Below are 14,146 nucleotides of genomic sequence, written 5' to 3'. Positions count from 1 at the left end.
AAACAACGGACATTTAGCTTTAAATTTAAATAAAAATTAGTTAACTAAAAACTAAATTGGGCTAGATTTGTGCAAAATGGATGTCCTATGGAAAGAAAACAACATTTTTTACAACATATTGTGTGTTTTAATAACTGAAAATGAAAAATTGTTCGATAGAAGTGATGCGAGACTATATTGGAAGACAGTGTACCGTATGTTTTTGATTTTGCATCACGGCTATGTGGCTAATTTTGGGGCCAGTTTGATTATGAACATTGATCATGAAGAAATAAGGAAATTAAAAAAGTACAGAGTTGCGTATTTAACTGGGTGGAATTTTGTAAGTACTTAAATCGTAATTTTTTATTTTAGACAAGTTACGGAAAAAACCGGCCACGTAGGAGTCGGACAAAATGTAAACAATGTATTTTTTTGTGTGAAACGTGAGTGTCTTTACAAAACCCGTGAGGTCGGTTCAAAAACTAAGGAATTAAGTCCGACTCACGCTTGACTGCACATTTCTAATAGGTTTTCCTGTTATTTATAGGTAAAGAACCATTTTGAGTATTTTTTTCAAAAGTTTTGACCCAGTAGTTTCGGAGATAGGGGCATGGTAATTTTTTGCCTATTTTCTTGAATAACTTCTAACCTGTTAATCCTAAAATTACAATAAAATATATTTGGATTCTTATAATGAGCTATTTCATTTGATATATAACACGATATAGTTTGGAAAACTTAATTTTTTTATTTTCTCATTTACTGACTCTGTTTTGGTAACCGTAATGTGATCTAAAAAGCGCTACGATTTTTCAAAAATCTGCTGCACCTTAAGTATAAGTAACTTTTGCCGACGGCCGACGCATGACGATTACCAAGTTTTTCGCGTCTTCGGCAATCAATGGGTTAAGTATTGTAATTTAAAATTTTGGTTGCGGCCATTTCTTTCTTCCTTTACGTTTTGCAGGCCAACGTCATCATTTATGAAATTAACAAATTATTATTATATAATCTACGTATTTGGTTGGCTACCATTCCTCATTCCACCAACGGAGCTACAGCTGACGTTCATGAAGCTTTACGTTGCATCTCCGTCAACCACTTCACGATTCATCGCCTGAAAGGAAATTGTTCTTAAAAAAAATGGTTGTAAAGTCGGTTTACGGACGATAATGCGTGATAACGTCATAAGAATATCATGTCGCGTTACCATGAAGATCTGTCCACAACGTTACCATGGAGATCTGTCCACAACGTGACACTTTTTCGTGCATGCTACCGGTGTTCATCGATTTATAAGTCGCTATCACGTCAAAATCTGTTCGTCTATAGCCCATAGATGATATTACTGATATTTATCATCGAGACAGCCTATATCGCTATCTCCTTCCGGAACGCGTGTCAGAAGTGTCAGATAAGTCAGATAACATACTCGACCAGACACGTGATATCTGTCCGTCTGCACTACTTCGCCCCCGTGTCAACAACCTGATAACTTTGTACAAGCCGAAATGTGTCTTAAGACGATGGAAAAAGGTTCTTATCAGGATGACGGCGGCGTGTGAGGTCATTTTTTATAGGTCAATGACAGATTGTTGTAAGAATTATCTTGGTAATTATGTGATATCATGTGATATACAGGGTGGAAAAAAAATAGGCCCTGGAGGGAAAGTGCATTGAAACCATAAGTTAGCTCATTTTACTTATAGGAAACATTCCTTTATTTTTTTAAAGAAACAAAATTGCATTCATAGATTTTTTTTTAAATTTTGCTTGTCTAAAAATATTCTTGAGTACTTACTAAATATTCGATTTTATGGATATTTTGTACGACAGACGAGTGTAAGACCTAATGTTTCTCGGAGAAATGTTATCATTAACATTAACTGTATCGACTAGTAGAATAAAATAGATGGTGTTTATTTTTTGGAATTTTTAGTCGGTTCGATTCCCGGGCGAAACAAGCGAATTAAAAAAAAAGTTGAATGCAGTTTTGTTTCTTTTTTTTAAATAAAAGAATTTTTCCTTTAAGTAAAATGAGCTAACTTAAGGTTTTAAGGTACTTTGCCTCCAGGGCCCATATTTTTTTGCCACACTGTGTATATGCTAATTACCAACCAAAGATAGATATAACTCCGTAATAGATGGATACAGTCTAAGGAAAAAACGTGACTCGAAAATCAAGAAAATTTGATTCTCGTTCAGAGGGCGCTACTAGTTTTGGCCTACAGTCGTATAGATGGCGTTGACGGTTTCGTTTGTTATTTAACAATTTTAACGCATATCAGTGAAAGAACATGGGTCAAAATCATAAAAATAATTAATGCAAATAAAAAAAATCATTTATCTATATTTAAATACATTCTATCGTATTTTTATAAATCTTCATTTTTAGTTTTAAAGTGTGTCGACAGATGGCAGTGAACTTACTGGGGTTACAAAATTTACTATGACAGTACCGCTCTAGTATAAGTTACTCTATGTTACCAACTAAAGTAACTAAGTTTATAAAGTTTATAACGAAGGAAGTCAAGTAATGATCATCCGATTAAGGAGATTGAGCCAGTGATAGCCGAGTGGTTTAGGCGTACGACTTATGAAAGGTCGTCGGTTTGATCCTGGACTGTACTTAAGTACTAGAACCATAAGTTCTGTTACAATGGTTTTGGCTGATAAAATGTAAGACAAAGGTTTTAAATAAAATTTATAGCCATGATTTGAAAGCTTGTTTAATACTCATCAAAACGTAATATAATTAATTTTAAGACCTTAGTTTAATTCTTGGCTTCATTGTGATTGTCGTTAGAAGCAAACACGCGGCTGGGTTGTGAAATTATCTTTTACTAAAGGGAGTAAAACCAATTTCAGGTCCATTGGGCGTAAGTCCGACAACTTCCTTACAATAATAACTTGTTGGGAGTTACGCCCAAATGTCACACAATTGACACAATAGTTTTTTAAATTGGTGGATACGGCAAAATGCGTTGGAAAATTGTGTTCAAGCAATTTTTTTCAAGCTATTGGGACGTTGACTACACCATTAGATAGAGAAAAGAAACGCTGAGTATGACTGCATTCATAATCCATTTTCACTATTTTGTCCCTTAAGCCCTTTAAGCCTACGATAGTCATATGTTTATTTACTCTAATTGCACTAATTAGCGCTTATTAAGCAAAATACGTTATCATCTGATAACGCATAAAACGACTATAATTGATATATATGAGGAACAAAGGTTAATGAAACCTATTTAGAAATACCTATATTTCTTGACATAATTCTTCTTATCGGGGCTATATTTGACATGCGGCAGTCATGATCGGGTCACGTGGCTAAGTGTGTTAGTATATAGTAAACAACGTGGTCACGAGGAACTCAAAAATTTTAACATTGTATTCCTAATCATATTTAAAGACTTACGAAAACATTTTTGCCCAAGCCAGGGACCCGTCCACCCCTTGCCAGAAAATAACATTGAAATGGCTTAGACGTTTATCGAATAACCCCAATGGTTGGCTTTCCCTTTCAATTGCTTACCCGTTCATTTGACTTAACTAGGAAGGGGTTTCCCTTTGAATTGCTTATCAGTTCATTTGACTTAGCTAGGAAAGGGTTTCCCTTTCAGAGATACCGCTAAAATGAAAGGGTATCCCCTTCCTAATTCAAAAAAATATGACATCTGTGCTGTCAGCGCGCTAGACACCCAGTCCTTCACTTTAAACATAAATAAGCAATATTCGATTCTATTTTTACGAAGAGAAACTTGAAAATGGAATAAGCGATATAATTTATAATCGATACCCCTTCAAGAGGTTAGCGGTTAATGAACGGGTATCGAACGGGTATCAGCTTACCCGAAGCGCTTAAGCTTATGTCGAAAATTTAAAGTGAGGGTTTGTAAAACGTTGTACGATACACGTGCGAATAGGTAATTTGCAACTCTTATCGATTTAAAACACCCTTCTGTCGTGTTTTAATTTACTGCCACTCGTTGCGAATTTCCTACTTTTCGCACTTCTGTAATGTAATGTACTATTATTTTACACTTTCACAGGAAAAGCGCATAACGATAATTCCTGATTCAAATCTCTTTTGTCCACAGTCGTTCCAGACCATGTTTCTCGGTCTCGCTCTGCTGCACGACATGTTACGTTGGTTAGACAAGCACGACAGTAAGCTAGGCAAGAAAGTCAAATACTTCCGTGACGTCTTATTCAATGGGCTGGTCTTCCCGTTTACATGTGTAAGTATAATTATTTAAATTGATACAAAAATTTGCTGTAGTTTGGAGGAAAGTGAACTAAGTTTTTTTTTATACGACATTTGTGAAATCATCATCATATTTATATTTCTAAAATTGCCCTGGCATTTTGCTACAACTCATTAGGGTTGGCCGGTGGAATTTTACAGGTGGCGCCAGCATAGCTGTCGATCCTTAATAGTCTCAATATCTGTTTTTTTATGACCTGGATGCCAGCCATTTAAATCAAATCCCATAGAGCGAAACTAGAAACATCTATATAAACTTTTGATCGTTGCAACCCCATAATTTATACACTTAAACTAGTAACAAAAACAAACAAAATTTGGACACCACTGGAGGGCCTGGTCACTTTTTTTTTTCTTTAATATATGACATCTATTACAGTTTTGAAACAAAAGTTACTTAAAAAAGAAAGCAAAAAAAAGAAAGAAGGTTTAGTTTTTTATTGGCTTAGATGACTTAGATCCTTTAGTAGTGGCAAATATCCATTGATTGAGTAAGCTAATGTAAAGTCTAAGACAAATTCATTCCTCGAATTTGACAGGTGATGTAGGTGGCGCTGTAGCTACTGCCATTAAGTTCGGCTTCGGCTGCCAAACTAAAAGACACGTCTTTTTCAACATGCTTAAAGATCTCTTATTTAATAATAATAAAGCCATTTATTTCCACAAAAACATTAAATTCAAGCAAACAATTACAGTTACAACAACGAAATAGAAATAACTTAAATAGATTCATCCTTAAGTAATTATATAAAATCAATCATAATCCAATATTCAACCAATCATAACTTACACATATCATGTAAGTAACTGATAATATACGTATTACATAATTATAATAATATATTCAATTACTGGTGTTTTATTAACAATTCAATATTTCTAAGTAGATACAAATACGTTTTTTTTTTTTTTTTGTATTCTTAATTAGTTTAGTTTAAATAAATAAATTGTGATACTAAAACTGATTACAAACTAAACTAATTAAGAATACTAATTAAAGATCTCTTATTTAGTCCAATCTAAGTATTTTCTTTTTTCAGTTCGTCACCGGAATGTTCTGGTGCGTGTACCTCATCGACCGGGAGCTGGTCTTCCCCCAAGTCTACGACCAGATCGTGCCGTGGTGGCTGAACCACTGCGTCCACACCAACATCTTCATCGTGATCGCTATAGAGACGCTTCTGACCAGGCGGAGGCAGCCGACCGATGTGAAGGTCGAGAGGTGTATGTGGGTGTTTGTGTCCGTGTTCTACGCAGTTGTGTGAGTATTTACTAATGGCTGAAGTCGTTCCCCCTGTCTAAGAGCAGATCGTGCCTTGGGGTTACTGTACCCCCATGTGTACGACCAGTTTGTGCCGTGGTGGCTGAACCACTGCGTCCACACCAACATCTTCATCGTGATCGCTATAGAGACGCTTCTGACCAGGCGGAGGCAGCCGACCGATGTGAAGGTCGAGAGGTGTATGTGGGTGTTTGTGTCCGTGTTCTACGCAGTTGTGTGAGTATTTACTAATGGCTGAAGTCGTTCCCCCTGTCTAAGAGCAGATCGTGCCTTGGGGTTACTGTACCCCCATGTGTACGACCAGATTGTGCCGTGGTGGCTGAACCACTGCGTCCACACCAACATCTTCATCGTGATCGCTATAGAGACGCTTCTGACCAGGCGGAGGCAGCCGACCGATGTGAAGGTCGAGAGGTGTATGTGGGTGTTTGTGTCCGTGTTCTACGCAGTTGTGTGAGTATTTACTAATGGCTGAAGTCGTTCCCCCTGTCTAAGAGCAGATCGTGCCCTGGGGTTAGTGTACCCCCATGTGTACGACCAGATTGTGCCGGTGACTAAACCACTGCGTCCACACCAACATCTTCATCGTGATCGCTATAGAGACGCTTCTGACCAGACGGAGGCAGCCGACCGATGTGAAGGTCGAGAGGTTTATGTGGGTGTTTGTGTCCGTGTTCTACGCAGTTGTGTCAGTATTTACTAATGGATAAAGTCGTTCCCCCTGTCTAAGAGCAGACCGTGCCCTGGGGTTAGTGTACTCCCATGTGTACGACCAGATTGTGCCGGTGACTAAACCACTGCGTCCACACCAACATCTTCATCGTGATCGCTATAGAGACGCTTCTGACCAGGCGGAGGCAGCCGACCGATGTGAAGGTCGAGAGGTGTATGTGGGTGTTTGTGTCCGTGTTCTACGCAGTTGTGTGAGTATTTACTAATGGCTGAAGTCGTTCCCCCTGTCTAAGAGCAGATCGTGCCTTGGGGTTACTGTACCCCCATGTGTACGACCAGATTGTGCCGTGGTGGCTGAACCACTGCGTCCACACCAACATCTTCATCGTGATCGCTATATACGCTTCTGACCAGGCGGAGGCAGCCGACCGATGTGAAGGTCGAGAGGTGTATGTGGGTGTTTGTGTCCGTGTTCTACGCAGTTGTGTGAGTATTTACCAATGGCTAGTCTTTCCCCAAGTGTACGACCAGATCGTGCTTTAGTGGCTAAACCACTGCGTCCACACCAACATCATCGTGACGTTATTAAGAATATTCTTACAAGATAAAGACAGCCGACCGATGAGAAAGTCGAGAGGTGCCTGTGGGTGTTTGTGTCGGCCTTCTATGTTGTCTTGATATTTAAAACTGGGTGTATTCCCGTTTGTTCCTGCCCACGTGACCGGCACCATACACGAGATGGGGACAAATGAGAATGATTTATATGAAAACATCTATTTCCATCAGTGCCCGGCGAGGACAAATGGGAATACACCCCTGTTTGCTGGTAGGCACCCTGAACTCTTTAATTTTTAACACAGTTAAAGCCCTGAATAAAGCTCCAATCTTTTAGGGTGCCTTTTGTATAATCGGCGATCATCTCCAAGTCAATCAAAGAAATGTATATGATTTTAATAGCTCCAAATAGCTTGAATATTTATAAATCTAGTCAAAAAGAATCTGGTCATGATCGAATTTGATCGAGATTAATTATGTAAATGAAACGAACACATACCAGTAGCAGTTTAATACAATACATATTATATTTAAAATTACATTAGCGAATTTCCGCCATCGAGCCTTTTATCATATACCTAATGCTCATTATAAATTTCCAGATACTACTCTATATATTTCTTCGGTGGCTGCTGGCTCTACGGGGTCTTCGGCGTCATGAACTGGTGGCAAGTCTGCCTCTACCAGACCTGCATCTGGTGCTCTACCTGGGTTTTCTACAACCTCAACTTTTTCGTCAACAAAATGATCCACAAAGAAGGAGACGGTACTCCAAAAACATCCATCAATGGGGATCTGGAGTCTAGGGAAACTACTTTCCAAAACGCGAGTAAAGTAGATGGAGTTGAGACTGATTCAAGTAAAATAAGAAAAGATGTTAAGCTAAATAGTACCAAAGATAGTAGTGGAAAGGCAAATGCAGCCTATCTAAACGATAGTAATGATACAGAAACTGACAAGCAATGGAAATCGGTAGGTGTCAGTAAAAATGACGGTATTCTAAATCAGTCTTTAGGTAAATCAACTGGTACAAATTTTAATAGAAATCAGTTTGAGAAGTCTAGTTTGTAATTTGTTATGATTATCTGGGTTATAATTACTGTACATTTATTTAGGTTCACTCCGTATATAATTATGTGTGTGCTTCAAACCTTGTAACTTTCATAATATTGTCTTCGGTTACCGCGATAGTTACTCATGAAATAAAACTATGAAAATGCATTATATCACATATAATGAATTTATCATACATCCCTAATATTTATAGTATGAACTATCCCAGATGATTTTTTCGGGCTCGGGCCTTAATCTGTTAAACCAAAAGGTATTGTTTTCTTTATGCAGCGGTTACACTGTTTACTGCTATTAATAGCCTAGACAAAGGTTACGGGAACAAGTCCGTTTAAAAAGCAAAACCATCATATTTATATGGTTCAAATTCATAAAACGTTATGTTATCTCCATAGAAAAGCCCACCCTGATTGTTCTCTGAATGACCTGTTACACAAATTTGAACCTTAATAATATCTCGATAGTTGCTTTTTAAACGACTTGGCCGCTTTGGCACGTGATGAAGACCGCTCTTAAAAGAGCCCGAAAAAATCATCTGAGAAAATTCATACTATTTCAACTTTCATTTGAATGACTTTTCGTTGTCTATTTGAATTGAAATTTTTATAATTTCCATGACAATATTATAATACCCGATCTGATGATGCAGTCGGAAGGTAGCCAACGGAACATCTCGAAGGCAAAATACCAACATATTGATTTAGGCTAATGAGAAAGGTCTTGATGCGTACTTGTAGACATGTATAAGAGAAGTACAGTCAGCAATAAAAGTGTGTATAAACAAAATACAGTAACTAGTACCTAATTAAGCTTAATTATTATAGTGTTCTGTGATTTAAATGATGAGTTTTAGGATTTTTAACGCATTTATTAAAATTCGATTTCTGGCAAGATGGAGACCGAGAACTGTCGAATATGTAACAAGCGAAAAGAGAGCACTAGGGAATATTACGCAAAACTGCGTAGAGGGCGTCACTAGCACAATCACAGGGCCTGCCGCGAAACACGGAAATCGTAAGTTCGGTTTCTGCCTCTCTATCACTATGGCATAGTCGATCGATAGAGAGGCAGATAACGAAATTTCGATTTTCGTGTTTCGCGGTAGGCCACCTGTAAACAAACCGCCTTGATGCCATAGTGAATGTAATAATGAAAACTTGTCAAAAAACTGTTTAAGTTTAAGGCATTGTGTTAATGTTATGTTATGTATATGTTACTCTATCTATGGTTTAGGATGTGCACTAGTGCTGCACTCTGGCGGCAGAACATTGCAGTAATAATCCCTATTAAAGAAAGAAAAGAAACAGATATGTTTTGGTTTTGCTTCCAAGGCAAAAAAGACAGAATTTCGAATCAAGAGTGTCAAAATATATGTGTAGTTTTCATGTAACAAATTAAATAAAATACCTAATTTAATTTATATAATGCCATTATAATATTAAGTTGTACATGTTTAATTGTGAATGGATTTTTAATTATTTTTTATAAAATTATTTTAGAAGTTTTACACTTAAACGTTTTTTATTCTATATTCATCAGATTCCTAATTCTGTATATTATTTAGCCTAAAGTTCAACTAAACATAGTAACTATTATTGTCTAATAATATCATAACAATCGATAACTGACAATAAAATGAAGAAGTGACACCAAAAAAAGAAACCACATTTTATCAAAAGTACTTTTTTATATTTCTAGAAAAATATTGTCTTAAATTACGTACTTAGATACATTTACTTACAAAGAGTTGTTCAATATTTATATGATTTACAAAACATTCAGCACATTCTACCGGTAACCCTTGAAAAATATATTTTTCTGCCTTACGATAGGGTAACTAAAGAGTATTGTTAATACTTAAATTAGTGAACTACAAAATTATATACAGTGCCTACTGCTATTAAATTATATAATTTTTCTATTTTTTATTTTAAATTGTTCATTTTCACATAAAAGAACTTATCACATTTTCTTCAAATGAGACCTGATATAAAAAAAATTAAACACACTAATGTTTTTTTATTTTTTATTTCAAAATCTTAGCAGTAGGGAACTGTGCCTTTTTTCTGACCTTTTATCATTGACTTCTTATATCTCAGCACCTCAAAATATACATAATTTTATTAGGCCACACATATTTATAGCTAATCCTCAAAAATATATGGTCTATCTCTAAAATCATAATTTAGGGTTGACACTATCTTTAACGGTTGTATACACGGTTGTTGTATGTGTAGTACATTGTGATACTAGTGTGCTAAGTTGGTCATTACATACGAGGCCATATTGTGCGCGCGAGCTGTAAGCGAGCGCGCAATAAGAAATCCGATGTGTGTAATGACCAATGCACACGCGTTTCATACGACGTTTTTCAACACACTTGCACACAAAAAAAGAAACGTTCATATTAATCAAATTTTAATTGTTAATACAGTTAGTAAAAGTCTAAAACCTGTCATACTGCCGGCCGCCCTTCGCCCCGGGTGCGGGCGGGCCGGCCAGTCCGACCAATTAAAGAAGGCTCCGTTTCCATGCATATTATTAGCAAACAGTTACCTTCTTAACTCAGTCGGATAATATAATGAAAAAACACGAGTGTTATAATATACTGAAAAAGCACGCGTGTAAGTATGTACATATCTAGGATTATGAGCCAAAAATCGGTGGAATAAAAACGTCGTTTTGAGCAAGTGTGTTGAAAATATACTCATTTACAAAAAGCGCTATTCTTCTTTTCAGCTGGTGCGCTAAGATGAGTAAAATCTGTCTAAGCTACGTTTGTACCGTTTTGGCAGCGACAAAGTGTTGCAGCGCCGCTATGAATTTCATATTTTGATATTTGTCATTTACGGTGGCATTCCCAGATTCCCACATTCTTTCGCTTATGAAGATCATGCAGACTTAGTTCAGACGGGCCCTAATCTATTGGGCCTAGAATAGTTTTGACCATATTGATAAAGAGGCGTCGATAACTTATCTTCAACTATGTACGTATTGTACGTATACTAATATTATTGCACTATATTTGTCGACATTGAGATGCGCCAACATTTCATTGACCGTACATTTCTATATTTAGTTTGAAGAGGTAAATTATCCTACTCAAAATATCGGCAAATACAAAAAGAAATATTTAAGAACTAAAAACTTAATTTTCATGAATATTTTTTGTTTAAGTATCCGTTTCAGATCAATTGCTAAAAATAATTCAAGTTGAACTTATTAGTTTAAAATAAAAATGACATAAAACTTGGCAGTGATGTTAAATAAACTAGAAATGACTAAAGGACCAAAAACGAAAACCTGCAGCGTGTATTAAACGATTTTTGCGAAAAAATGGTACAAACCACAGGTTTTTTTGTTAAATCTTTCAAAGGTTACCCATCACAATTTGAATGTTCCAATTTAATCCACAACATGGCATGGGATGAATCAACTTTGTTGTGTCCCACTTTGCCATGGTTACGTTTCCCTGGACAACTCTTAAAACCTTAATTTGATGGTATTAAAATTTACCAAACATGCATCTTTGTGGTAGTTTCAAGCTATTTCTATAATGAGCATAATAGTAGAACGTGATATATTTCTTCTTGCACCCCTATTGTCCCTGGACAACGAAATATAAACACAAAAAAATTATCCATCATTCAACTACATGAATTACACTTTTTGCCATTGGGATTGGCAACTGCCTCAAAATAGTTTAAACTGCGGCGCCTGGTAAACGCCTGGATGGCTTTGAGGTCTTGGGTCATAAACTAGATGCCGTTGTGGCCTTTGTATACCATCTTGGTATCTCTGTGGTTGTAGAAAATATGATGTCGGAGTTCTTATACTAACCCCTGAAATCTGCGGCCTCTTCCGAATCTGATAGCTGTTTAATTCTGAAGCCGCAAATTGTGGTTCTTGCTGGAAATTGCTCCTAAATCTTGAATAAGTGTAGTCCCTATCTCCTGGAACTATGAATCCACTTGGGATGTTATTTCTAACATTTAAATTTGGAAGGGCAGGCGCTATAGCCTCGTTAAGTGTCACATCATAATCATTTTCGATAGAATCAGCTAGATTCTGTTTTATAGATATGTTCTCTGGTATTCTTAAAGGTTTGCCAGTCGCCGTGTAGGGCTTTGAAATTTCTGGATTAACTACTGGTAATTGAGGGGATGGTTTAAATGGTGCTTGTGTCGGTCTGTAATTGTAATCATCTGCTTCTTCTTGTCTTCTTTCTTCCTCCGCTGCCGCTTGCTCAGCCGCTAAATAAGGCTTTAAATAATCTCCAGGTGACAAAGTAGTTTCCAATTTTTCTTTGATTGCATGGTATTGATCGTTGTATATCCTTAATACTTTTTCGGCTAAGTTTTTGGCTTGGTCTTTTGTTGTCAGTTCAGCGGCGGCTGTTGTCGTTGGTCTCTGTGTTGTTATTGGTTTGTGTGTTGTTTTTGGTTTGCGAGTTGTTGATGGTTGGTGCGTCGTTAGTTCTTCTGTTGTGGTTTCTTTTTTGTCGTAATCTATATCTTCTTCATCATAGTACTCTTCGACATCGTCTTCGTAATCGTCTTTTGTCAGTTCGGTTGTAGTTGGTTTTCCTGTTGTAATTGTGGTTGTTGGTTCCTCTGTTGTGGTTGTGGTGGGCCTTGTAGTAGTAGTTGTAGTTGTCGTGGTAGTGGGTCTAGTCGTAGTAGTAGTGGTAGTAGTAGGTTTAGGGGTGGTAGTGGTAGTAGTAGTGGTAGTAGTGGTGCTAGTAGTAGTGGTGGTGGGTTTAGGGGTGGTGTTCGGGGGCGCAGTTAAGTCTTTACCAGCAACTGGTTGCAAGCCCCTAGGCAAGTAGGGACTTCCACCCCTAGACGGTAAAAAAGGACGCTTTAGTACTTTTACATTAGGTTTCAGATCTTTGATTCTACTAGTAATATCTTCGTCTTTTGTTTTTACGTGATCTCTATCCATATCTCGCCTATCTTCGTAATCGTCGTAATACTCATCAGTCACTTTAAGTTTAGGAGTTTCTTTGTTCCTTTGATTATAAGTGTATTTCTGTGATTTCACAGGTGGCTCATAATAATATTCATCATCTTCGTAATCGATTGGCCTTTTATTTTTCTTAATTTTAGGCGCTGGACTAGAATAATGTGGCCTTGAAGGCTTAAATTTTTCCTTTTCTACAGATTCAGGTTTTGGCCTTTGTTGAATTTGACTGTTCTTTCCAGATGACGATGGTCTCCTGGTATCTTCTTCTTCGTAATCATCATAATATTCATCATCGTCAGCTCTTAACGGCGCTTTTGTGGTCGTTATGGGGACATATCCGTATTTATCTTTTTCGGTGGCTGGAACCGGCCGTTTGATCTTTGGCGGCATTCTTGGTTGACTAAATATACCATGGCCATTAGGTTTCACTAACGCTTGACCTTCAGGAGCGGTTGGTGGCTGTCTTCTTTCTTCACGAACTCTCTCATCATCATAATTTCTCTCTGGTCTTGGTTCTGGTTTACTGTAAGGCCTTTCATCTCTGCCTTTCTCCCTCTCTCCTCTATACCTTCGTCCTTCATTAGAATAAGGTCTTGAAGATTTGCCTTCATCTCTTGATGGTCTTCGTTCATCGCGCGGCCTTATTTCATCACGAGTTTTTCCTTCATCTTTGGGCTTAACTTCATCTCTATGCCTACCTTCATCTCTTGGTTTTATTTCATCTCGCGATCTTACTTCATCTCGCGATCTTACTTCATCGCGTGGTCTTTTTTCATCTCTAGGTCTTATCTCATCGCGTGGCCGAATCTCATCTCGAGGCTTCATTTCCTCTCTGGGCCTAATTTCATCTCTAGGCCTTATTTCTTCACGTGGTTTCCCTTCATCCCGGGGCCTGAATCCTTCCCTAGGTTTTTCATCTTTAGTTCTTTCATTTCTAATATCATCTCGCTCAGGATCATCACGGTTTCTCATATCATCACGAGGTCGCTTTTCATTTGGTTTATCTTGATGCCTTGGTCTGTCATCTTCTCTGTATCTCTCTTCTTCTTCGTCTCTAGGTCTAGGTCTTCTGGTTCCAGCTCTATAGCCAGGCCTACCTTCTTCGTCTTCATACGGTCGCCTGTCGCTGTAAGGTCTCTTGGCTGGCCTATTGGGCCTGTCGTAGGGTCTTCTGTCATCGTAGTCGTCATCAGGTTGCTCGTCTCTTGGACGCGGACGACGTTCGTATCTGGAAAATATTAAATTCTGTTTTAAGCATAAGACTCTTTGTGGTTTGTTTGCGTAAAACTTATTTTTGCCTAATTGGACAATATTTATCTTTTATCGCGTTTTCAGTTTTAAATTTTGAA

The 14,146-nt window shown here is 37.5% G+C and overlaps 2 protein-coding genes and 1 long non-coding RNA gene across 4 annotated transcripts in view; 2 read left to right on the top strand and 1 right to left on the bottom strand.

Moving 5' to 3' along the window:
* The window catches only part of LOC134752938 (uncharacterized), a 126,582-nt gene extending 117,429 nt beyond the window's left edge, over positions 1-9,153 (top strand). Inside the window, exon 3 of the long non-coding RNA XR_010128781.1 lies at positions 9,140-9,153. This is a non-coding gene — a long non-coding RNA (uncharacterized LOC134752938). The remainder of the gene's footprint in view (positions 1-9,139) is intronic.
* Positions 50-9,115, top strand: LOC134752932 (androgen-dependent TFPI-regulating protein-like). The gene is made up of 4 exons (XM_063688715.1): positions 50-322; positions 4,086-4,226; positions 5,293-5,513; positions 7,364-9,115. The coding sequence occupies exons 1-4, from the start codon at positions 77-79 to the stop codon at positions 7,830-7,832; spliced, it is 1,077 nt and encodes a 358-aa protein (XP_063544785.1). The 5' UTR covers positions 50-76; the 3' UTR covers positions 7,833-9,115.
* A 425-nt stretch (positions 9,154-9,578) lies between the features above and the next one.
* Positions 9,579-14,146, bottom strand: part of LOC134752789 (general transcriptional corepressor trfA-like) — a 61,564-nt gene continuing 56,996 nt past the window's right edge. For both annotated transcript variants that reach the window (XM_063688499.1, XM_063688498.1), the window contains one exon: positions 9,579-14,025. In XM_063688499.1, the coding sequence (XP_063544569.1) occupies positions 11,526-14,025 (2,500 nt within the window). In that variant the 3' untranslated portion in view covers positions 9,579-11,525. The remainder of the gene's footprint in view (positions 14,026-14,146) is intronic.

This window comes from Cydia strobilella, chromosome 25 (genome assembly GCF_947568885.1).
Source record: "Cydia strobilella chromosome 25, ilCydStro3.1, whole genome shotgun sequence".
In the NCBI taxonomy this organism is placed as follows: domain Eukaryota; kingdom Metazoa; phylum Arthropoda; class Insecta; order Lepidoptera; family Tortricidae; genus Cydia; species Cydia strobilella.
This window is presented reverse-complemented; position numbering and strand designations above follow the sequence as displayed.

Excerpts from the sequence above, each read along its gene's own strand:
- LOC134752932 (XM_063688715.1), top strand. The coding sequence starts at position 77 with ATGGATGTCCTATGGAAAGAAAACAACATTTTTTACAACATATTGTGT. Across the intron at positions 323-4,085 it reads ATTTAACTGGGTGGAATTTT|TCGTTCCAGACCATGTTTCT; the intron begins GTAAGTACTTAA and ends TTTTGTCCACAG. Across the intron at positions 5,514-7,363 it reads TCCGTGTTCTACGCAGTTGT|ATACTACTCTATATATTTCT; the intron begins GTGAGTATTTAC and ends ATAAATTTCCAG.